Source organism: Dipodomys merriami, unplaced genomic scaffold (assembly GCF_024711535.1).
Source record: "Dipodomys merriami isolate MVZ:Mamm:240054 unplaced genomic scaffold, mDipMer1.0.p SCAF_19, whole genome shotgun sequence".
Classification (NCBI taxonomy): Eukaryota; Metazoa; Chordata; class Mammalia; order Rodentia; family Heteromyidae; genus Dipodomys; species Dipodomys merriami.
This window is the reverse complement of record NW_027203270.1, coordinates 4,308,980-4,330,469: the sequence shown is the minus strand read 5'-3', so window position 1 is coordinate 4,330,469 and position 21,490 is coordinate 4,308,980. Positions and strand designations below refer to the sequence as shown.

The 21,490-nt window shown below is 39.7% G+C and overlaps 1 protein-coding gene across 2 annotated transcripts in view; it reads right to left on the bottom strand.

The window, feature by feature from the left end:
• Ppm1e (protein phosphatase, Mg2+/Mn2+ dependent 1E) overlaps positions 1-21,490 on the bottom strand; it is a 117,558-nt gene that overhangs the window by 21,122 nt on the left and 74,946 nt on the right. For both annotated transcript variants that reach the window (XM_070027043.1, XM_070027042.1), the window contains exons 2-3: positions 10,360-10,478; positions 980-1,179 (exon numbers count right to left, since the gene is read on the bottom strand). In XM_070027043.1, the coding sequence (XP_069883144.1) occupies positions 980-1,179; positions 10,360-10,478 (319 nt within the window). The remainder of the gene's footprint in view (positions 1-979; positions 1,180-10,359; positions 10,479-21,490) is intronic.

Here is a 21,490-nt window from a genome sequence, read left to right as displayed (position 1 = left end):
TCATGAAATGTAATTACAACTACTTTCCTATCTCAGAGACCAAGATATAAAAAAGACAATCACAGAGCTGGGCGCAGGTCGCTCACACCTGTAATCCTAGCTACTCAGGAGGCTGAGATATGAGGATCTCGGTTCAAATCCAGCTAGGGCAGGAAAGTCCATGAGACTTTTATCTCCAGTAAGCCACTAGAAAACTGGAAGTGCTACTGTGGCTCAAATGATAGAGCACTAGCCTTGAGCTGAAGAGCTGGGGGACAGCGTTCAGGCCCAGAGTTCAAGCCCCATGACTGACAAAAAAGAAAAAAGAAAAAAAATCACTTGAAATCAGAAACTGTCTTAACCTTAAATCCAGTTTTTTGAGTTTTGTGTTGCTTAAGCAATAGTTTTGTGGGAACTTAAACACCATTTGATTATACTATAGAAATATTTAAAAAAAAAATAGCTACCAAGATTTAAGGTTTTCTATTGTCAGTTGTGGAGCCTAAACTCTGGGCCTGGGCACTGTCCTTCAGCTCTTCAGCTCAAGGTTAGTGCTCTACCACTTGAGCTGCAGTGAAGCTTCCAGCTTTTTCTGCTTATGTGGTGCTGAAGAATCGAACCCATGGCCTCATGCATTCGAGGCAAGCACTCTACCACTGAGCCACCTTGCCAGCCCACGATTTAAGGCATTTTTTTAAGGCTTCTATATTTATAGATTAGCTTTAGAAGCATATACAAGCTATAGAGGGGAACTGAGTATTATTTATTCTCCCAACTGAGAATGGTCCCAATTTGGAATGATTTGAACTTATTCAAAATACCAAAATAAATAGGTCCTTTCTGTTTTCTAACGCAAGCAACTCTGTGCCACCTTACAGTTAGTCTTATTCTAACCTACCAAAGATACTACTAGGAACACCAGCTCTCCTTATCTAACAGGACCTTGAAGGTGTTAGTTTTATGTTTTAAGTTTTACTGACTCTCCATAAGTGCCCTTTACCTCTAGGTTGAAGAGCATATTAAAGTCAGGAATGCAGACATGTTTGTCCTCCATTTTCCTGCGCATGTTTTTGATGGCATGGATTGATGTCTCATAATAAAGCTGGGGTCTCCTGCGGAGAGGGAAGTCTTTCACCCAGCTGCAACAAATCTCATGTAGCTTGCTGAAGACAGAGCGCGCCAATTTCACTGTCTCAATCTCTGTGAAGGAAACAGAAACCTCCAATGAAAAGCTTTGTAACATTGCTTGGTAAGGACAGAAATAGGGCACCTTAGTCAAATTCCTTAACAGAAGAAACTCATCGTCCTCAAGAAAAAGGAAATGCTGTTTCTGAAGAGAAAATGACAGCCTATCTACACTAGAAAATCATCAGCCAGAAGCTGTCACTAAGATATCCTTTTATCACAAGGAGAAAACCTCTAGCTAGGTCTGGACCTGTTTCTAGGCTTGATTTTTTCCAGCCCACGAAGCATTCTGGTTCTGTGCTTAAATTCAGAGCATCTTTCTGCTGGCTGGCTGCAATGATTATCGCCTGGAGACCCAAGCCTTCTAGACTCAGAATGACTGAAATATGAACATTAGTTATCTAGTTAATTGGAATAAAAAAATAAGAAAGCCTTAAGAAAACTTTATAAATATAGAAAGAAAAATGTTAACCGTGATTGCAATTTCTTTGTCCCTTTCTTTCTGTTATCTTTACTTACAGTTCCTTTTCTCTCCACTAAATGATCATCATTTGGAATAGAATTATGTATTTTTTCTATTTATTTATTTCAGTTTATTTTTTTAAGGTTTTAGGCAGCAAGGAGAATCATGAAAAGGTATCAAGATGTACTGTATTCATAAACTGACATGTTAAATTTAAACCCTCTTTTATATCTAAAGATAATTTTTTAAGTTAAAAACTAAATGTTTTAGCAGTATTTTAAATAGTTTAGCCAATAAAGGTAATTAACAAGGGTTGGGGTTTTCTTGGGGGGCAAGTACTTAAATCCTGTCTATGTGTATATACCTAGATGGAAAAAGGGTGATAGTAATCAGAGAAGCAATACTAATAGTATTCTTCACCGTAAGTATATACTTCACCTTAACTTTATTATACAACCAAATCAGGTAACAAAGACTAATCACCTTCTCTGAGGCATATTTTGTATCTTTCAGTAGGTTGGACTGATGGGTAGGTCTTTTCAACAACACTTAATGGTATACTAAAGAGATATCTTAACCAATTCCACTCAAGCTTTTCTCTACTCAAGCCACAGCTATTGAAATAACCATGGAAGACCAGATTTTCTCAAGCTAATATTACAGGCTCCTTCTAAATCTCAGAGAAAAAAGAAACAACATTAGAACTTAAGAAATGATTTTATTAGCCAGGCACCGGGGGCTCTCACCTGTAATCCTAGCCACTCAGGAAGCTGAGATCTAAGGATCACGGTTCAAAGCCAGCCTAGGCAGGGAAAGTCCATGAGACTCTTATCACTAATAAACCACTAGAAAACCAGATGTGGAGCTATAGCTCAAGCAGTAGCGTGCTCTCCTTGAGCAGAAGAGCTGAAGGACAGTGCTCAGGCCTAGAGGTCAAGCCCCACAACCAACAACAAAAAAAGAAAAAAATATTTTATTGACCTGTGGCCAGTAGCTCATTCCTGTAATCTTAGCTACGTGGGAGGTTGAGATCTGAGGATCAAGGTTCAAAGCCAGCCTGGGTAGGAGACTGGAGACTCTTATCTCCAATTAACCACCAAAAAGCTGGAAGTGGAGCTATGGCTCAAGTGGGAGTGTGAGCCTTGAGGAGAAAAAAGCTAAGGGATAATGCCTAGGCCCCAGTACTGGCACACATACACACAAAAATCATTTTACTAAATCAACTATGGCTTGCCAAGCCTGAGGAAACATGTGCCAGATGGGCAGTGGCTGCAGATGCCTCTTCTAATCTAGAAACACAAATCTCAAAGAATAGACTGTATGTTCCTGAGCAGCTTGGGAACTTGGACTCCTAGTTTTTACTTCCAGGCTTGTCTTAACTTTATAACTACATTTACCTATTTTCTTATGTCAAATTATTTTTTATTTTGATTAATTATCAAGACAGGGTCTTGCTATGTAGCCTAGGCTGACTCAGAACTCCAGATCCTGCTGGCTCAGTCTAAGTACTGGGATTTCAGGTATGTGGTGCCACACCCAACATGAAATTCTTTGTTAAAATGACTATGTTTAGAAAACTGATCAAGTTGTTTATTTTCTTTAGTAATAGTACAGAGTGGTAAGCCCTGTTTTGTGGCTTTGTGCCGCCCTTAAAAATATTTTTTGAGGGCTGGGAAGGTGGGTCAGTGGTAGAGTGCTTGCCTTGCATGCCTGAGGCCCTTGGTTTGATTCCTCAGCACCACATAAGCAAAAAGCCGGAAGTGGCGCTGTGGCTCAAGTGGTAGAGTGCTAGCCTTGAGCTGAAGAGCTGAGGAACAGCGCCCAGGCCCAGAGTTCAGTCCCCACGACCGGACCCAAAAAAAAAAAAAAAAGAAATGTACTTATTATAAAAAAATATATATATATTTGAGACAAGAATTCCCTATGGACCTTAGTAAGGTATGCTATGTTACACCTACACAACTATGTTTAGCCTCCCCTTAACTTTATGTAACTGAAAACAAAGGATGCATTTGAAAAATAAATGAAGCTCATGGAATAAAGGAGCTGGCCAAGGCTTTATGCATTATAAGCAAGTGCTCGATCCCCAGTCCTAGAACCTATTTCATCGATCCATACCTCCTTTCATCATTACAACACATCTGGTCTCTGCAGCAGCATAGACTCCCAGTTGCAGACCCAGTTGAGATACGTTGTTTGACTCAATCATAAGAGTTACAATGAATTCAGAAATTTTGAGAGAGAATGGGGTGTGGTATTGATATTAACTATTAGGATAGTTCCCAGATAATAATATAAATATTTATATCATTCTTTATTTCTCTTACGTAGATCTGCACTGACTAATAAGGTAGCTACTCAGTACATGTAGTTAAACTTTAATAAAATTTAAAATTCAGGCTTTTGGTCACTTTGCTTTGTCTGAAGAACTCAATAACCATATGTGGCTAATGGCTACCACACTGGGCAAGGGGATATTTATATCATTGTACTACATTGGACAGAGCTTACAGATTTACTTGGTTAGGGAAAGCAGTACTAGCTTCCTTTAGTTTTAGTAACCATTAGACCTGTCCTTACGCCTTCTCAGTTGCTTCTCCTATTACACTATTTTCACACCATCTATTGTAACTTTTGAACCACATTTTATAACTACAGGTAACACTTCCTGAGTATCTGCTGCATTCTGTCTCTAGTTTTGGAAATGGAATCAAGAGCCCCAAGCTTACTTAGTCAAGTGATCTCCCACTAAGCATCAGTTCCAGCCCAGGAAAAATTCTAATCTCAGATTTATTTGATCTCTAAAACCTTATTCTCTTCATTTTCCATTTAGACTGCATAGAGACTATCTTCATTGCCTTTGATTACTCATATCTAACACACAGCAGCAGTTCCCATTCGATGTCTGCTGAATTAATGAATATGCAAGCTTTATAATTAAATAGCTATTAAAATATTTATGCTTCTAGATTGTCTATTCTGCTTCACTTATCTCTTCATCTACCTCCTCAACAGTAAATTACTTTAAAGTATGTTTCAGTATCAGCTAGTTTTCCTATCTGTTACTAACTTTAAAAGATTTAACTTGAGTATTTTGACAAGTTTATTTTTCCAGATGAACTATCTAATAATTTTGCCAAGTTTGGGAAGAAAAACCTGCTGGTATTGTGTTTGAGATTGCATAATTTATAGATTACTTTGATAAAACTAAAACATTTTTCATATTGAGTCCTATCTAATAAATCTAAATCTAAATCTTTATGTTGACCAGCAGACTACTGACATAGGTTCTTTTTTCTTTTTCCTTTTATTTTTCTGGTGTTAAGAATCAAACGCAGGGCCTTACGCATGGTAGGCTGGGAGACAAGTACTTTACTACTCTGCCACACTCCCAGCTCAATTGTTTTGAGGTTGTTTTAAACAAGGAGGCTTTTGGAAGATGATTTCCCTCTACATAGCCCATACTGATCCTCCTGCCTCTCCTGAGCATACGAGATAACAGGTACATGAGGCTTACCTTATTTCTCACCTTATTCCTGATTATTTTATCTACTTGTTATTTTGATTCAGAATTTTGCTTTCCAATATTATTTTTTTCCTGTTTTTCTCCATATGCATACGCATACTGGGATAAAATGTGATTCCCTTCTTACCAGCTAGAAAATCATATTCTTCCAGTCACAGTGATTAGTTCAGGAATGGAAAACTATCCAAGTTCAGCCAATCAGAGTGAACCTGTGACATAGGTAAGAAAAACTAATTCTCCTACCCAACTTGAACATGGGCAAATGAAGACCAGGTACTCTGCGCAATCACCTTATCACCACTTGGAACCTGGAAGTAACATAAAATAAAAGGCAGTACTGCTGGGAATTGGAGAAACACCAGGTTGTGTTAACATTGTTTGAAGGTAGCTGTATAATCCTTACTCTGGAGTCATCAATAAATCCTGTTTTGTGGAAGCCAGTCTGAGTTGTGTTTGTACTGAATTACAACCAAAAAATTCCTGAGTTTAAATTAAACATAAATGCTGGATTTTGGTTTGAACCAAATTTTGTCCTACTATCATAGGACATACAACAGACCTCCAATAAAATACTTGTTGAATGAATTGTTGTACAATGTACAAATATTTTGAGGTTTTTGTTTTGTTCTGTTTTTTTGCCGGTCATGGGGCCTGAACTCTGGGCCTGGGCGCTGTCCCTCAGCTCTTCAGCTCAAGGCTAGCACTCTACCACTGGAGCCACAGCGCCACTTCCGGCTTTTTCTGCTTATGTAGTGCTAAGGAATCAAACCCAGGACCTCATGCATGCAAGGCAAGCACTCTACCACTGAGCCACCTTCCCAGTCCCAGAGGGTTTTTTTATTTTTTATTTATTTTTTGTAGGTCTTACTACATAGCCAAGGCTAGCCTAGAACTTTCAGTGTTCCTACCTCAGCCTCCTGAGTGATGAATATATGACCTCACTTAGTTTACTTACAATTTTTCATATTTATTGCTAAGACTGGTGTCTCATTTTTTCATAAGCAGGATTTTGGGTATCCAATTTATACAGCATTAGAACATTCATTTTTTAAATGGAATTATCTCTTAGATCGTTTGAAAATGTTCACTTGGCCAAGTGTAGTAGCACCTGCTTGTTATCTCAAAACTAATCAGGGTGAAGGAGGGTTGCAAGTTTGATCCCAACCAAGGACCCAGACTCAAAAAAGGAAAGAAGAAAAAAGAAAAAGTTCACTTATAGGGGCTGGGAAGGTGGCTCAATAGTAGAGTGCTTGCGTCATATGCATGAGGCCGTGGGTTCAATTCCTCAGCACCACATAAACAGAAAAGGCCAGAAGTGGTGCTGTGGCTCAAGTGGTAGAGCACTAGCCTTGGACTGAAGAGCTAAGGGACAGCACCCAGGCCCAGAGTTCAAGCCCAATGACAAAAAAAAAAGTTCACTTGTAGAATCATATTCCATGTGCTTTTGCCTTCAATAGTTTTCTTTTTGTTTGTTGGTTGGTTGGTTGGTTGTGGGGCTTGAAATCTGGGCTTGAATGCTGTCCCTCAGCTCTTCAGCTCTAGGTGAGCCCTCTACAGCTTGAGCCACAGGGCCACTTCTGGTTTTCTAATGGTTTATTGGAGATAAGAGCCTCATGGACTTCCGTGCCTGGGCTGGCTTTGTACCATGACCCTCAGATCTCAGCCTCCTAAGTAGCTAGGATTACAGGCATGAGCCACTGGTGCCTGGCTTGTCTTCGATAGTTTTCTTAGTCTCTTCTTCTTAGGTAAACTTTGTCAATTTATGTTTTTCTAGAAAAATATGACATTCTCTCACTTGCCTCTGTATTAGTGATAATTTTACTTTCCTGCTTTTATATTTGTTTGGCTTAATTGTTTTTTCCCCTGGTATTAAGGGCCTTCAACTTCAATTTGGTAGGGAGACACACTTCACTTGAGCCAAGTCCCTAGCCTTTTTATGTTTTTTTTTTTTTTTTTGTCGGTCATGGGGCTTGAACTCCAGGCCTGGGCGCTGTCCCTCAGCTCTTCAGCTCAAGGCGAGCGCTCTACCACTTGAGCTACAGCGCCACTTCCGGTTTTCTGGTGGTTTATTGGAGATAGGAGTCTCATGGTCTCTCCTGCCCGGGCTGGCTTTGAACCGCTAGGATTACAGGCGTGAGCCACCAGCGCCCGGCTGCCTTTTTATGTTTTTAATTTTCATTGGGATATTTCAAATTGGTTGTTTGGACAGAAGTCACAGCTACCAAATTCTATCCATATCAAGTAGATATGGAAGATCATGTAGCAACATGCTGTTGGGAATGACATAAATATGAAAATAATTAACAGCTGATTTTTTTTTTTTTTTTTGGTTGGTCGTGGGGCTTGAACTCTGGGTCTGGGTGCTGTCCCTGCACTCTTCAGCTCAAAGTAAACACTCTACTAAATGAGCCACAGGGCCACTTCTGTTTTCTGGTGGTTAATTAGAGATGAGAATCTCAAGGACTTTCCTGCCTGAGCTGGCTTTGAACTTCTATCCTAAGAGCTCAGCCTCCTGAGTAGCTAGGATTACAGGCATAAAGCACTGGTGCTCAGTGACAGCTGATTTTTTTTTTAAAGTATTGTGTTTGGAAACAACTAAGAATGGCAATAGATTTAGTGGGAACCTTATGCAGTATGCTATTTCCTACTCAGATGTATGGACAAAGACAATGCTCCCAGCAGAGATTTTTCTTAGTGTAGTTCACACTGAGTGATTTGGATTAAGTAGATGAAGGATTTGCAAGTATATAAGAATTATAGTCTAGCATAGAGACATTACTGGTTTGTTGGAAAAATTAAAAATCAGGATGATTAATGACATCCACCAAAAGAAAAACCCTTCATTTCACTTTACTGTCTTCAGGAGCTCAGAATATTCTTCCAAAGTAGACACTTGGGGCAGCATTTCAGTCTTGCTACATTAAGTATTCCCCTGCAGGGAGTGGAGTAGGGCATCAGTATATAAATAATAGCCACTTGAAATGGAAAAATAAAATAAAAAGGGGGTGTGAAAAGTGAAAATCATCCAAAGTAGCAGTCCACCCCCTCACAGCTGTAAATTACTCATCAGTTCTTAATGTCATTGTACTGAGCTGGAGCTGAGTCAGCCATCACCCTGGCTGCAGTGAAACAGAATTTAATCTCTCATCTTTTCATTGTAAGGGTTTTACTATGCATCAGTTTTATAGGAAAGATCAATGCTTTGTAGAAGGAATTCTACCCTACTTGACTCGGCAACAATTTGATTCCAGACAAATCAATTATTCTCAGTACAAAACAGAGTAATCCCTTGACAATTTGCCATCACAAACAATCTAGAAAGATAAAAGAGCAGTATGTCTGTCACGTACTCACTGGAACCTAAGCACTTTCACTCATTAATATAGGCTTTGTTCCTTATGAACCACGTTTATAGTTAGATATGGTAGCATACAAGTATACTATCTCAGTACTCAGGACCTGAGGGACAAGGATATGAGTTTGAGGCCAGTCTGAGGAATTGAATTTAGCAAGGCCCTATCTCAAAACAAAATTGAAAACACTGGCACTAGAGATGCATCTCAGTGGTAGATTACTTGCCTAACATGTGTGAGGCCTTGGGGTCAACCCCAGTGAGTGGGCCTCAGGCCAGGAGCCATTAGTTTCCTGTAAAAAAAGATGTACAATACTCCATGTAATCAAATCGCACACATATCTATCATAAAGTGCTCTACTTATTGGCAGCTATACATTTTAATAATTTATCAGTTTTGTTAGAACTGATTTTTTAAAATTTTTATATCTGACTTTTTATTTGGATTTTTAAAGACAAGCTAAAAAAATTAGGCTTTACTCAAAGTCACTCTGCCCTCACTCACTGGCCTTCTTTGGTATGTACTGGGGATTATTGTGTATTTCTTTGAACTGAGGATTGAACTCAGGTCTCTGAGCATGCTTGGCAAGTGTTCTACAACTTAAGTCACATCCCCAGCCCTTCTGTTTGTGCTTTTCTATTTGAGATTGGGCCTTAGTTAACTTTTTCTTGTCTTGCTTCTACCTCTGAATAGCTGGGATTACAGATATGTGCCACTCTTCCCCAATGTCAGCTTCTAATTTAATATATTTACAGTGCTGGAGTTGGAACTTAGGTCTTGTTTGTGCTTGCTAGGTGGGCGTTCTACCTTTCTCATTTTAACTACTTTTGCCCAGGGCAGGCCTCAGGTTACAATCCTATTTATGCCTCCTCTCATATAGCTGGTATTACAGGCATAAACCATGTCCAGCTTGTTGGTTGAGATGGGTCTTAATAACTTTTTTCCTAGGTTGACCTGGAACAGCATTCTTCTCATCTTCCCCAGTCTTATGCCCCCACCACATCCTGCCTTTCTTTAAAAAACAAACAAACAAACAAACAAACAAACTGAAATGGTATCTTACAATGTTGGCTAATCTTACCTGGAAATTCTGGGCTCAAATAATCTTACCACCTCAGCTTCTCTAGAAGCTGGGACTGCAGGCATGTACCATGGTATATTCATATTCCTCAATCTACTTTTCCCGCTTCCCAGACACTATATTGTTCCCATTACCTTCCACATACTGCTTTACGTTTTTACAGAAATACTTGCTGGTTTTTTCCCTCTTTTTTTTTTTTGCCAGTCCTGGGTCATGAACTCTGGGCCTGGGCACTGTCCCTAAGCTCCTTTTGTTCAAGGCTAGCACTCTATCACTTGAGCCACAGTACCACTACTGGCTTTTTCTGCTTATGTGGTACTGAGGAATTGAACCCAGGGCTTCAATGCATGCTAGGCAAGCACTCTATCACTAAGCTACATTCCAAGCCTTCTTACTTTTATATTTTTTATTTTTTTCCACTACTACCACTATATGATTAACTAGTAAATAAATGTAATTTAATTTAGTATGCTGCAGATAATTTCTGAGGAGCACTATATTATAAGATTTTAGTATCTTTTTTTTGGGGGGTGGGGGGGACCTGGTCGTGGGGCCTGAATTCTGGGCCTGGGCGCTGTCCCTCAGCTCTTCAGCTCAAGGCTAGTGCTCTACCACTTGAGCCACAGCACCACTTCCAGCTTTTTTCTTTTTGCTTATGTGGTGCTGAGGAATTGAACCCAGGGCCTCATGCATGCAAGGCAAATGCTCTACCACTGAGCCACCTTCCCAGCCCAGATTTTAGTATCTTTAAACAATGTAGAAAGATACTCACCTACAGTACCTTCTGAGCCATCTGTTTCCTTTGGGATATAATGTGCAGAAAGATCACTCTGAAGGACCTCATCTGATGTGGCTCTGGCTAACGCAGCAGCCAGAAAGGAAGGGCAGTTACTGAAAGAGAAACACAAGGCCATTCTCAGTAAGAATTAGGGAGTAGTTCACTTAACATTATAATTTGTATTGATTATAACATATTACCTCAAAATAAAATTGTGCCTTTCAACAATATTCAACAAGTATTTATTGAGATCTTGCTATGTTTAGGCCCTTTCAGATACTAGATATATGTTGCTGAACAGCACAGCTATTAGTGGAGCTTACAGTCTGTGAGGGAGCTAGAGGATAAACAAATAGGATAAGTTTTATAAAAAGAATACGGTGATAAAGAATAACAGAGTAGTACCTACTTAGATTGGTCAGGAGTGTCATACCTTGAAAAATGAAAAAGGTTCAATTATATGGATATGGTAAGTCAGCATAAAGCATCTCAGGCAGAGGAAACAGAACTTTTATGAGACCTTGGTATATTCAAAATGAGAGATGCTCAGAGGATATAATGCATAGTGGGTGAAAGGCAAAGTAGCAAGGAAGAGGTATAGGCAAAGTTCAGTTATTTGGACCCTTTACGCTATGGTAAAGAATTTGGATTTTAATCAGAGAGTAATGAGAATTCACAGAAGATTTTTGAGCAAGAAAATGTCATAATCAGACATGTGAGCTAAATAGGGACATTGTCCAATAGGGACCAACTGGACTAATAAGGACTTTGTCCTTATACAAAGTAAGAAGAAAAAATGAGCACATTTGGGAGAAAGATAATATAGAAAACCTGCTGGTTATTGCATGTAGAGGAGAGAGAATGAGAGAAAACAGTTAACAGTATCCTGGATTTTGAGCAACTTAATAAATGAAAGGATCCTCTGAAGAGTGGGGGAAACTAGGAAAAGAACAAGTATGCTTAGGTGGGGTAAGATATTTTATGAAGGAAGCAAATAAAAACAGATCATTACTCTGGGTCAGGGATTTCAGTGTGTCCCCTGGTTTACTCCTTTGGTATGCGATCATCCTATGCATCATCATTATACAGATTGGGAAGTAATGGGAAATGGGATATTTTCTTTTGTAGTTCAGAGGTTTTCAGATCAAGTGGAATTATAGTTAAGAAGCTGTACTCAAGCAACCATACCCAAGGAATCCCACCTGTACTGCACCAAGATCTTGAATCTTAAGCCTAAGCCTGGTGCCATCATGGGATAAGACTTTGTAAGACTTTAGGGAAGAGGATAAATGAAGTTAGCATATGGGAAAGATGTGAGCTGTGGCAAAAAAAAAAAAAAAAAAGACTGGCAGATTGTAAAAGATCACTGCCATTATTTCTGATCCCATATTACTGTTGCTGTTGTGCAGTGCTGGGCATCTAATCCATGGCCTCAGGCAAGCTAGGCAAGTGCTCTACTACTGAGTTGTATCCCCACCCTCTATATTTTAGAACCTTATATTTCCCATTAAAAAAATAGAGTCTGGCATGGTGCTGGTAGCCCATGCCTATAATCCTAGCTACTCAGAAAGCAGATCTGAGAATTGCAGTTCAAAGCCAGCTTAGGCAGGGAACGTTTGTGAGATATTTATCTCCAATTAGCTTATGAAAAACCGAAAGTGGAGCTATGGCTCAAAGTGATAAGAGTACTAAGCCTTAAGCAAACAGGTTCAGGGACAGTGCCCAGACCCTGAGTTCAAGTCCTACAACTGACAAAAAAAAAAAAAAGAAAGAAAGTATATTTTCCTTTCTTTCTTTCTTTTTTTTTGGGGGGGGGGGCGGGGGGGTCTGGTCGTGGGGCCTGAACTCTAGGCCTGGGCATTGTCCCTCAGCTCTTCAGCTCAAGACTAGTGCTCTACCACTTGAGCCACAGCACCACTTCTGGCTTTTTTCTTTTTGCTTATGTGGTGCTGAGGAATCGAACCCAGGGCCTCAGGCATGCAAGGCAAGCACTCTACCACCTTCCCAGCCCTATTTTCCTTTCTTTAAACTAACTCAAAATGCACTGTATGGGGTTGGGAATGTAGTCTAGTGATAGAGCTCTTGCTTAGCATGCACAGGTCCTGGGTTTGATCCTCTGCAGTGGGAGAAAAAGAGGAAGAGGAATCATTGGCTGGGAAGTTATTGCTAATGATAGAAGGTTCTTTTTTGGAAAGAGGAAATTTTTCTAAAATTGAAGTTACGATGATGGTTGAATGACTGAATTTTATATTTTAAATGGGTCACTTATATGATATTTAAATTGTATTTGTATAAAAATGCTTTAAGAGGGCTGGGAAGGTGGCTCAAGTGGTAGAGCGCTAGCCTTGAGCTGAAGAGCTGAGGGACAGCGCCCAGGCCCAGAGTTCAGGCCCCACGACCGGACCCCCAAAAAAAATGCTTTAAGAAAAAAACACTGTCTTTTTCAAGAACTTCTGAAGAGTAAAGGTAAAATCAGAGTAGAATGAATTCATTAGTTAATAGGAGGCAAGGACATTTGGTAGAGCACAGAAAGAGAGATATGGATAGTTACCCATAAAGACCATGGAGACAAGGAAAGTTGTTTTAGAATGGTGCAGAGTCTGACTAAATACAAAATGAAATAATCTAGTAGAAAAAGACTAATGGATAATATAGAAGAAAAGGGATAACCAATTGAACCAAGTTCTTGGGAAAGCAAGAAGGAGCCAGGGTGTCTCTGGCTCACACCTGTAATCCTACCTACTCAAGAGGCTGAGATCTGAGGATTACAGTTCAAAGCCAGCCCGGGCATGAAAGTCCTTGAGACTCTTACCTCCAATAAACCACTCAGAAAACCAGAAGTGGCACTATGGCTCAAGTGGTAGAGTGTTAGTCTTGAGCTGAAGAGCTAAGGGACAGCACACAGGTCCAGAGATCAAGCCCCATGACTGACAAAAAAAAAAAAAAAAAAGGAAGAAGGCTATCTAGTCCCTCTCCGCGCCCCCCCCCCCCCCCACATACAGAGAAATACTAGTCTTTGACAAGATGAGGTAGATTTTCTTTCTTTTATTTTTTTTATTTTTTGGTCCGGTCGTGGGCCTGAACTCGGCCTGGGAGCTGTCCCTCAGCTCTTCAGCTCAAGGCTAGCGCTCTACCACTAGAGCCACAGCGCCACTTCTGGCTTATTTCTTTTTCTTTTCTTTTCTTTTTTTTTTTTTTTTTTTTTTTTTTTTGGTTTATGTGGTGCTGAGGAATCGAACCCAGGGCCTCATGCATGTGAGGCAAGCACTCTACCACTGAGCCACCTTCTCAGCCCCGAGGTAGATTTTCTTGAAAAAAGAAAGTACAGGGCTGGGAAGTTGGCTCAGTGGCAGAGTGCTTGCCTCGCATGCATGAGGCCCTGGGTTCGATTCCTCAGTACCACATAAGCAAAAAAAACGCCGGAAGTGGTGCTGCGGCTGAAGTGGTAGGGCACTACTTGAGCTGAAGAGCTGAGGCCCAGCCAGCGCCCAGGCCCAGAGTTCAGCCCCCACAACTGACAAAAAAAAAAAAAAGTAAATACAGGTGCCAATTTGTTAGAAGGAAAAGGTCATTTCTATCTAATAGTTTGATCCAAAAATATTGGGACTGAATACCAAGGCTCACACTTATCATCAGGAGGCTGAGAATCATGGTTCCAAGCCAGCCCCAGCAGCTAAGTCCATGAGACTCTTATCTCCAATAAACTACTCCAAAAGAAAATTATACCATTCGTGAAATTAAACTATATCTGGATATAGGTTCACCACAGGTAAGAATTTAAAAACTTGAGAGAATAAGGCAAGTACTATTAGTGTCATTAATGTGTCATCTGCAGTACATTTTTAGTCACAGTTAACGTAATTTTTTTTACTTTTTGTCAGACAGAATGAAAATATTTTCAGTGAAGTAGGGAGGAGGATTAGCTGACTAATAGCTAGATATAAAACATCAAGCTAGACGTTTCACCCACATCAGCTCTTCCTACATGTCAAAAAGCTGTAACACTAGCATGAATAAATTCTTATGGGTTTGACTTGGAATTGAAAGTGATTGTTTCTGTAAAATCAGAATTACAAATATATTTTAAAGCATGGGCACACCAGAGAATATTTGATACACCTCAAATAAAAGCTCATCATTAGTGCTTGTCATTTTAAGAGAATTAGCAGGTATGACTAACATGATAATAACACAGTAAACTGCTTTCATGATTTCTTTTAAAATGTTTGGAAGAACCTGACACTGAAGGGTTTAAAATTTGGCAAATATAATAAGCACAGGAAATATAAGAAAAGAGATAATACTACATGACAGTTTGGAGACCAGGCTTACAAGTATTATGGCATTGTGCATACTGATGACACACAGTATCACTTGATTGGTTTTTGTTGTTTTATTTTGCCAGTCCTAAGGTTTGAATTCAGGACCTGGGAACTGTCTCTGAGCTTCTTTTCTCAAAGCTAGCACTCTACCACTTGAGCCACAGAGCTACTTCCAGCTTTTTGTTTATGTGGTACTGAGGAATTGAACGCAGGATTTCATGTATGCTAGGAAGCACACTAGACCACATTCCCAGCCACCTGAATATTTTTTTTTGTCAGTTGTGGGGTTTGAACTCTGGGCTTGGGCACTGTCCCTGCACTCTTCAGCTCAAGGTGAGTTCTACCTCTTGAGCCACAGTGCCACTTCCAGTTTTCTAGTGGTTTATTGGAGATCAGAGTCTGATGGACTTTTCTGCCTAGGCTGGCATTGAACCTGGCCTGGCATTGAACTGAGATTCTCAGATCTTAGCCTCCTGAGTAGCTAGGATTACAGGCGTGAGCCACCGGTGCCGGCTCCTGTTTGTTTTTGTCAGTGGTAGGGCTTGAACTCTGGGCCTAGGTGCTATCCCTCAGCTCTTCAGCTCAAGGCTAGCGCTCTACCACTTGAGCTACAGCGCCATGAGTGAGTCTCATGGACTTTCCTGCCCGGGCTGGCTTTTTTTTTTTTTAATATATTTTATTTTATTTTATTTGAGAACATACTGTACAGAGGGGTTACAATTACATGGGCAGGATAATGCATACATTTCTTACCAAGCATTGCAACCTCCTCCTTTGTTTACCCTTCACCTCCCTTCCCAGCCTCCCCCCTCCCCCCCCAATCATACCCCCCCTCCCCCCACACACACCGACATTGTAAAGCTGGTTTTGACATGACATTTTGTACTTCTCATTGTTGCAACAGGTCCACCTGAATCCTTAAACAACTTGTTTGTGGTATATATACACAATGGAATTCTATGCCTCCATCAGAAAGAATGACATTTCCCCATTTGTTAGGAAATGGAAAGGCTTGGAAAAAATTATATTAAGTGAAGTAAGCCAGGCCCAAAGAAACATAGGTCCCATGGTTTCCCTTATTTGCAATATCTAGTACAGGTATGAGTCAAGCAGAAAAGGTCAGATAATGTGATGTTAGGAAAACGAACCCTTAAATATGTATTTTAATGTTTTCGTTTCTTTCATGCATGTGTTTCTAACGCATTTATAAGATTATTTCTTTGTTGCTTTGTATGTCCCGGGCTGGCTTTGAACCGTGATCCTCAGATCACGGTAGCTAGGAGAATGTTCTTTAACTTTAACATCATGTAACGTTTAGTTGAACTATTTCTTTTAAATTCTAATTGTTCGGGCCCTCAAATATAGTAAAAAATAATATTTTGTTTATATGTAGACATGTATAAAATGATACTGAATTTTTTTGTGCTGGGAGAGGGGTTTGAACATGGGAACTGGGAGCTATCCCTTAGATTTCTCAATCAAGACTGGGAATTTACCACTTGACCCACATCTCCATTTCTGACTTTATGGTAGTTAATTGGAGATTAGCCCCGGCTGACTTTGAACCATAATCCTCAGATCTCAGCCTTCCAGTAGCTAGGATTACAGGCATGGTACCTGCCTCCATATTCTATTCAAGCTTCATATTCTGATCCCAATAATCAAAGCACAGATACTAGAAGCTAACTATAAATATGCCACATACACACAAGCCAAACTAAAATTCATGAATGTTCTGATTGTTCTTTCCTGTGCTTGTATTGGCTAGCATCATCTTTGTCCTGAAAAATTTACCTGAGTAGATCAATCTTACTTTTTCAGCTCTATTTTGGAAATAGGGACTAGAAGTGTTACTCAGATGCAGAACATGTACTTAGCATGCACTAGACCCTGGATCCTTACCATAAGACAAAGGGAAAGAGGAGGGAAGAAGATAAAAGGGGAGGGAAAGGTAGAAATACAAGCACATACTAATGACATTCAATAATTCAGTACTTATCAATGTTTCGACAAGTCAGTTGTTGCAGTATCTCGAACAGTATTTTAGGAGATAGATGTAAAATCATCATGGACACTACCTGAATAATTAGTGTCAGGACTAAGAGTGTAGGTCAGTGGTAGAATGCACACTTAGCACATATGAGAGGAAGGATGAGGCCAAGAAGGAAGAAAGGAATGAGCATGTTCATTTCCTGATATCTATAGATTGAAAGATAATTCCTTATATAGATATCTCAAGACACTCAGGAATTAGTTTAACTTGTAAAAATAGTGATTAATCCATGTTATTACAAAGATTACAAACAACAAAAGGGCAGGTACCAGTGGCTTATGCCTGTAATCCTAGTTACTCAATCAAGAGACTGAGATGTGAGGATCACATTTCAAAGCCAGCCCAGGCAGAAAGTCCATAAGACTCTTATCTATAATTAACCACATAAAGCCATTAGAGCTGTGGTTCAAGTGGTAGAGTGCTAGTCTTGAGCAAAAAAGCTCTGGGACAGTGAGTGCCCAAGCCCTGAGAGTTCAAGCCCTACTACCAGCACAAAATAAACTAATCAATCATAAATCACTGTTGACTTTAGATCCTGAATATATGTAGTTATACTCTGAGAGAGACCTAAAATATCTGCCTACTCATTATTTAATTGCTATCCAGCTAACTTCTAAAAAAAACAAATCCCTTTCTTTGCTTCTCTTTCCCTTTTTCTTGCCCCTTTCCTTCCCTTTCTCCTATGAAATAGAAGGAATGAGAAGGTAGGTTCTAATCTGGTACACGGCTCACTTGTAATCCTTGTTACTTGGGAGGCTGAATTCAAGGCCAGACCAGGGAGGGAAGTTAACCAGATCCCTTTCTCAACTGATAGCTGGTGAGATGGCCCAAGCCTGTCATCCTAAACTATGTGGAAGGTTTAGGCCAGCCTGGACAGAAAAACCATTGAAATTCCACCTGAAGAGAAAGAAGCTAGATGTGGTGGAGCACAGCTGTCATCATAATGATTGAGAGAAACACAGATAAGAGGCTCATAGTGCAGGTTGGCCCAGGCATAAAATGAGACCACATCTTGAAAATGCAAAATAGACTGACAGAGTAGCTCAAATGGTAGAGCACCTGCTTAGCAAGCATGAGACCCTGAGTTCAAACCCTAGTACTGAGGGGAAAAAGGTAGGTAGGTTCTAATTCTGAGGAACCTTAGAAAAAATATTCAAACTCTCTGGGTTTCAGTTCCCTCAACTGGAAAATACAGAAAATAGAATAACTCTAAAGTCTCTTCCAGATCTAAAATTCAACTTCTATAATTCTAAGTAAGGTTTTTATTTCAAAGATGGCAAAAAAAATATTTAAAACTCGCTGGGCGCTAGTGGCTCATGCCTAGCTACTCAGGAGGCTCAGCTCTGAGGATTGTGGCTCAAAGCCAGCCTCAGCAGAAAAATCTGTGAGACTTTTTGTTGTTGTTGTTGGTCATGGGGCTTGAACTCTGGGCCTGGGCACTGTCCCTGAGCTCTTCAGCTAAAGGCAAGCGCTCTACCACTTGAGCCACAGCACCACTTCTGGTTTTCTTAGGGGTTTATTGGAGATAAAGAGTCTCATGGATTTTCCTGCCCAGGTGGCTTTGAATCTCAGTCCTCAGATTCAGCCTCCTGAGTAACTAGGATTACAAGTGTGAGCCAACAGCACTGAGCCATATAGCTTATTTTTTAAGAGATATGCTTATATCATAAATTTAATAAAATTAATATAAGACTAAAATGTTGTGAAGCTTAATATTTTAAACAGTACTATTTCCTACATCTTATAGTTACAAGAGCTTATTATTCATCTCCACTCTACCATCTGACATCAGTCCAATTAATATTTTCTATTAGAAGGAGAAAGCAGCCAGGTACCAGTGACTCATGCCTGCAATCCTTGCTACTCAGGAGGGTGAGATCTGAGGATAAAGGTTTGAAGCCAGCCCAGGCAGGAAAGTCTGTAAGACTCTTATCCCCAATAAATTATAGGGAAAAAAAGCTGTAAGTAGAGCTATGGCTCAAGTGGTAGAGTTTTAACCTTGAACAAAAGAATCTCCTGAACAGTAGACAGGCCCTAAGTTCAAGCCCCAGGACCAGCAAAAAAAAAAAAAAAAAAAAAAAAAAAAAGGATAAAGCAGACTAGAATTATGAAAGCTGTGCTCTTTCAGCTCAGTATATTAGCTAAACCCACAAAAGATAACTGAATTATTATAGACAAAAACATTTAATTTGTATTCATTTTTAAATATCAGGGGTGGCTATATTCTGTTGTATGGACAGCATAGTATTTTAGTCAGATCTTTTTCTAAGATGACTTATTAGTATATTCTACATGCATATTAAGATGGCAACATGAATTCTTGTTATAAACCAAGCCAAGAAGCATTTTCATCACAATGCCAAACCTACACAAATCACTAAAGACATTATTAGATAAATTAGAGGTTTAAAAGTACATCCTTCCTGACACTGGCAATGTGGGTGTATGCACAGCACCCACAGCTGTGTTTCAAAAGTCTTGGCATAACACTGCTAAGGTAATAAAAATTCTTCAAAGTGGAATGTTTCCATCAATAATCTTTGAGAGGGATTCCTCCTGGATTTCTATATTATATATAATATTATATATCCCTCATATAGTATGATGATCCTGTTTGCTCAGTATGCCCTTCCTAATAGTCATAAATGTTTAATTTCTGACCATCTCCACTCCCAGTTAATCATATGTATTCTAAATCTAAAATAACACATTAAACTAAAAATAAAGAATGCAAATTCTCCACCTGTTTTAGTTTCTTTCTCTTACTGAACTAAATGGAGTTAATGAAGGCTGATTTTTTTCCTCTTTAAATTGTTTTTCTATAGCAACCTCTAGGAATGCCACCTGGAGTCAAATTATTATAATGCCCACACATCACAGGCTCTTTTCATTGGCTTTTCTAAATCTAAACAATGCCTACCAAATGACTAGTGCCTACAGTTCTGGGTTTGGGTTCTTACAACAGAAATCCCATTCTTTACTGCTGCTATCAGTATAATCTTAGCAACCATTTTTGTTCACACCAACCAGGATAACATTTAAGCAGAAAGAGAACAAGTTATCAATATGAAGCAACAGAACAAGATATCAATATGGCCTTGAATTTTTGAACCTCCTGCCTCAGTCTCACAAGTGCTGGTATTACAAATTAATAAGCATATACATCATATGAGACCAACAGGATATAATTAGCAATTTAGGTGTTACAAATTTATCAAAGATCAAACTAATACCAACACAAGATCATAAAAAGAAGAGTTTAGCCATAACTACCTTCTGTGACAGAAGTAATTAAATACCAAACTGCAGTAATTAAATACCACTGTAGGCTAAATCCTACAGTGCAGCCCTATCTTTTTTGTTGTTGTTGTTATTGGTCTTGGGGCTTCAACTCTGGGCCTAGGCATTGTCCCTCAGCTCTTCAGTTCAAGGTTAGCGCTCTACCACTTGAGCCACAGTGCCCACTTGTAGCTTTTTCTGTTTATGCGGTTCTGAGGAATCGAACCCAGGGCCTCATGCATGCAAAGCAAGCACTCTACCACTGAGCCACCTTCCCAGCCATCTTGATTCTCCCATCTTGATTCTCTAGGCTTGTCTAACTTCTCTCCTACACTTTTCATAAGGTTCTATTGTCTCGGTCTTTTTTGATGTTTCTTTCTCTCTTCCCTATACTTTTGTATCCTCTTTTACTCTATTGTATGTCATTTCCTTTTGCCAAGGAAAATATGCTACAGGCATCTCATTTATGTTTAGTTTTGTTTTCTCTTAAACTTAAAACTACAGATATCTGGTCTATTATGGTCATTGGCGCTTAGTCCTCAATATCAATATCTTCTACATACTGCTCGATAAATACGTGCAGAGGGCTGGGAAGGTGGCTCAGTGGTAGAGCGCTTGTCTTGATGCATGAGGCCCTGGGTTCGATTCCTCAGTACCACATAAGCAAAAAGGAAAAAGCCGGAAGTGGCGCTGTGGCTCAAGTAGTAGAGCGCTAGCCTTGAGCTGAAGAGCTGAGAGACAGCGCTCAGGCTCAGAGTTCAGGCCCCACAACTAGACCCCCCAAAAATAAAATTAAATAATAAATAAATAAATAAATAAATACATGCAGAATGAATGAACTAGTTTTCCTGATTTCGACTATGTTCTTGACTATGTTCCCTGACTACTTGGAATGAATGTTTCTTACTAGCAGAAAATCAGACAAGGGATGTGGAGTGCTTGCCTAGAATGTACAAAACCATGGGTTTAATCTCCCATCACTGCAAAAAGAAAGTATAAAATTAATATATTTACAAAAGGGCACCTAAATAAATTGAGTTGCACATGTAGAAGAGAATCTTTGGCTTGAGCTGGGTGCCGGTGGCTCACGCCTGTAATCCTAGCTACTCAGGAGGCTGAGATCTGAGGATCACAGTTCAAAGCCAGCCCAGGCAGGAAAGTCCGTGAAACTCTTATCTCCAATAAACCATCAGAAAACAGGAAGTGGCATTGTAGCTCAAGTGGTAGAGCACTAACCTTGAGCTGAAGAGCTGAGGAACAGTGCTCAGGCCCAGAGTTCAAGCCCCACAACCGACAACAACAACAACAAAAAAGAATCTTTGGCTAATATCAACAAACAGATGATAACCATTAGAAAATAAGAACTTTGGCGAGACACCAGTTGCTCATGACTGTAATCCTAGCTACTCAGGAGGCTGCGACCTGAGGATCAAAGTTCAAAGCTAGCCCAGGCAGAAACTCTTATTTCCAA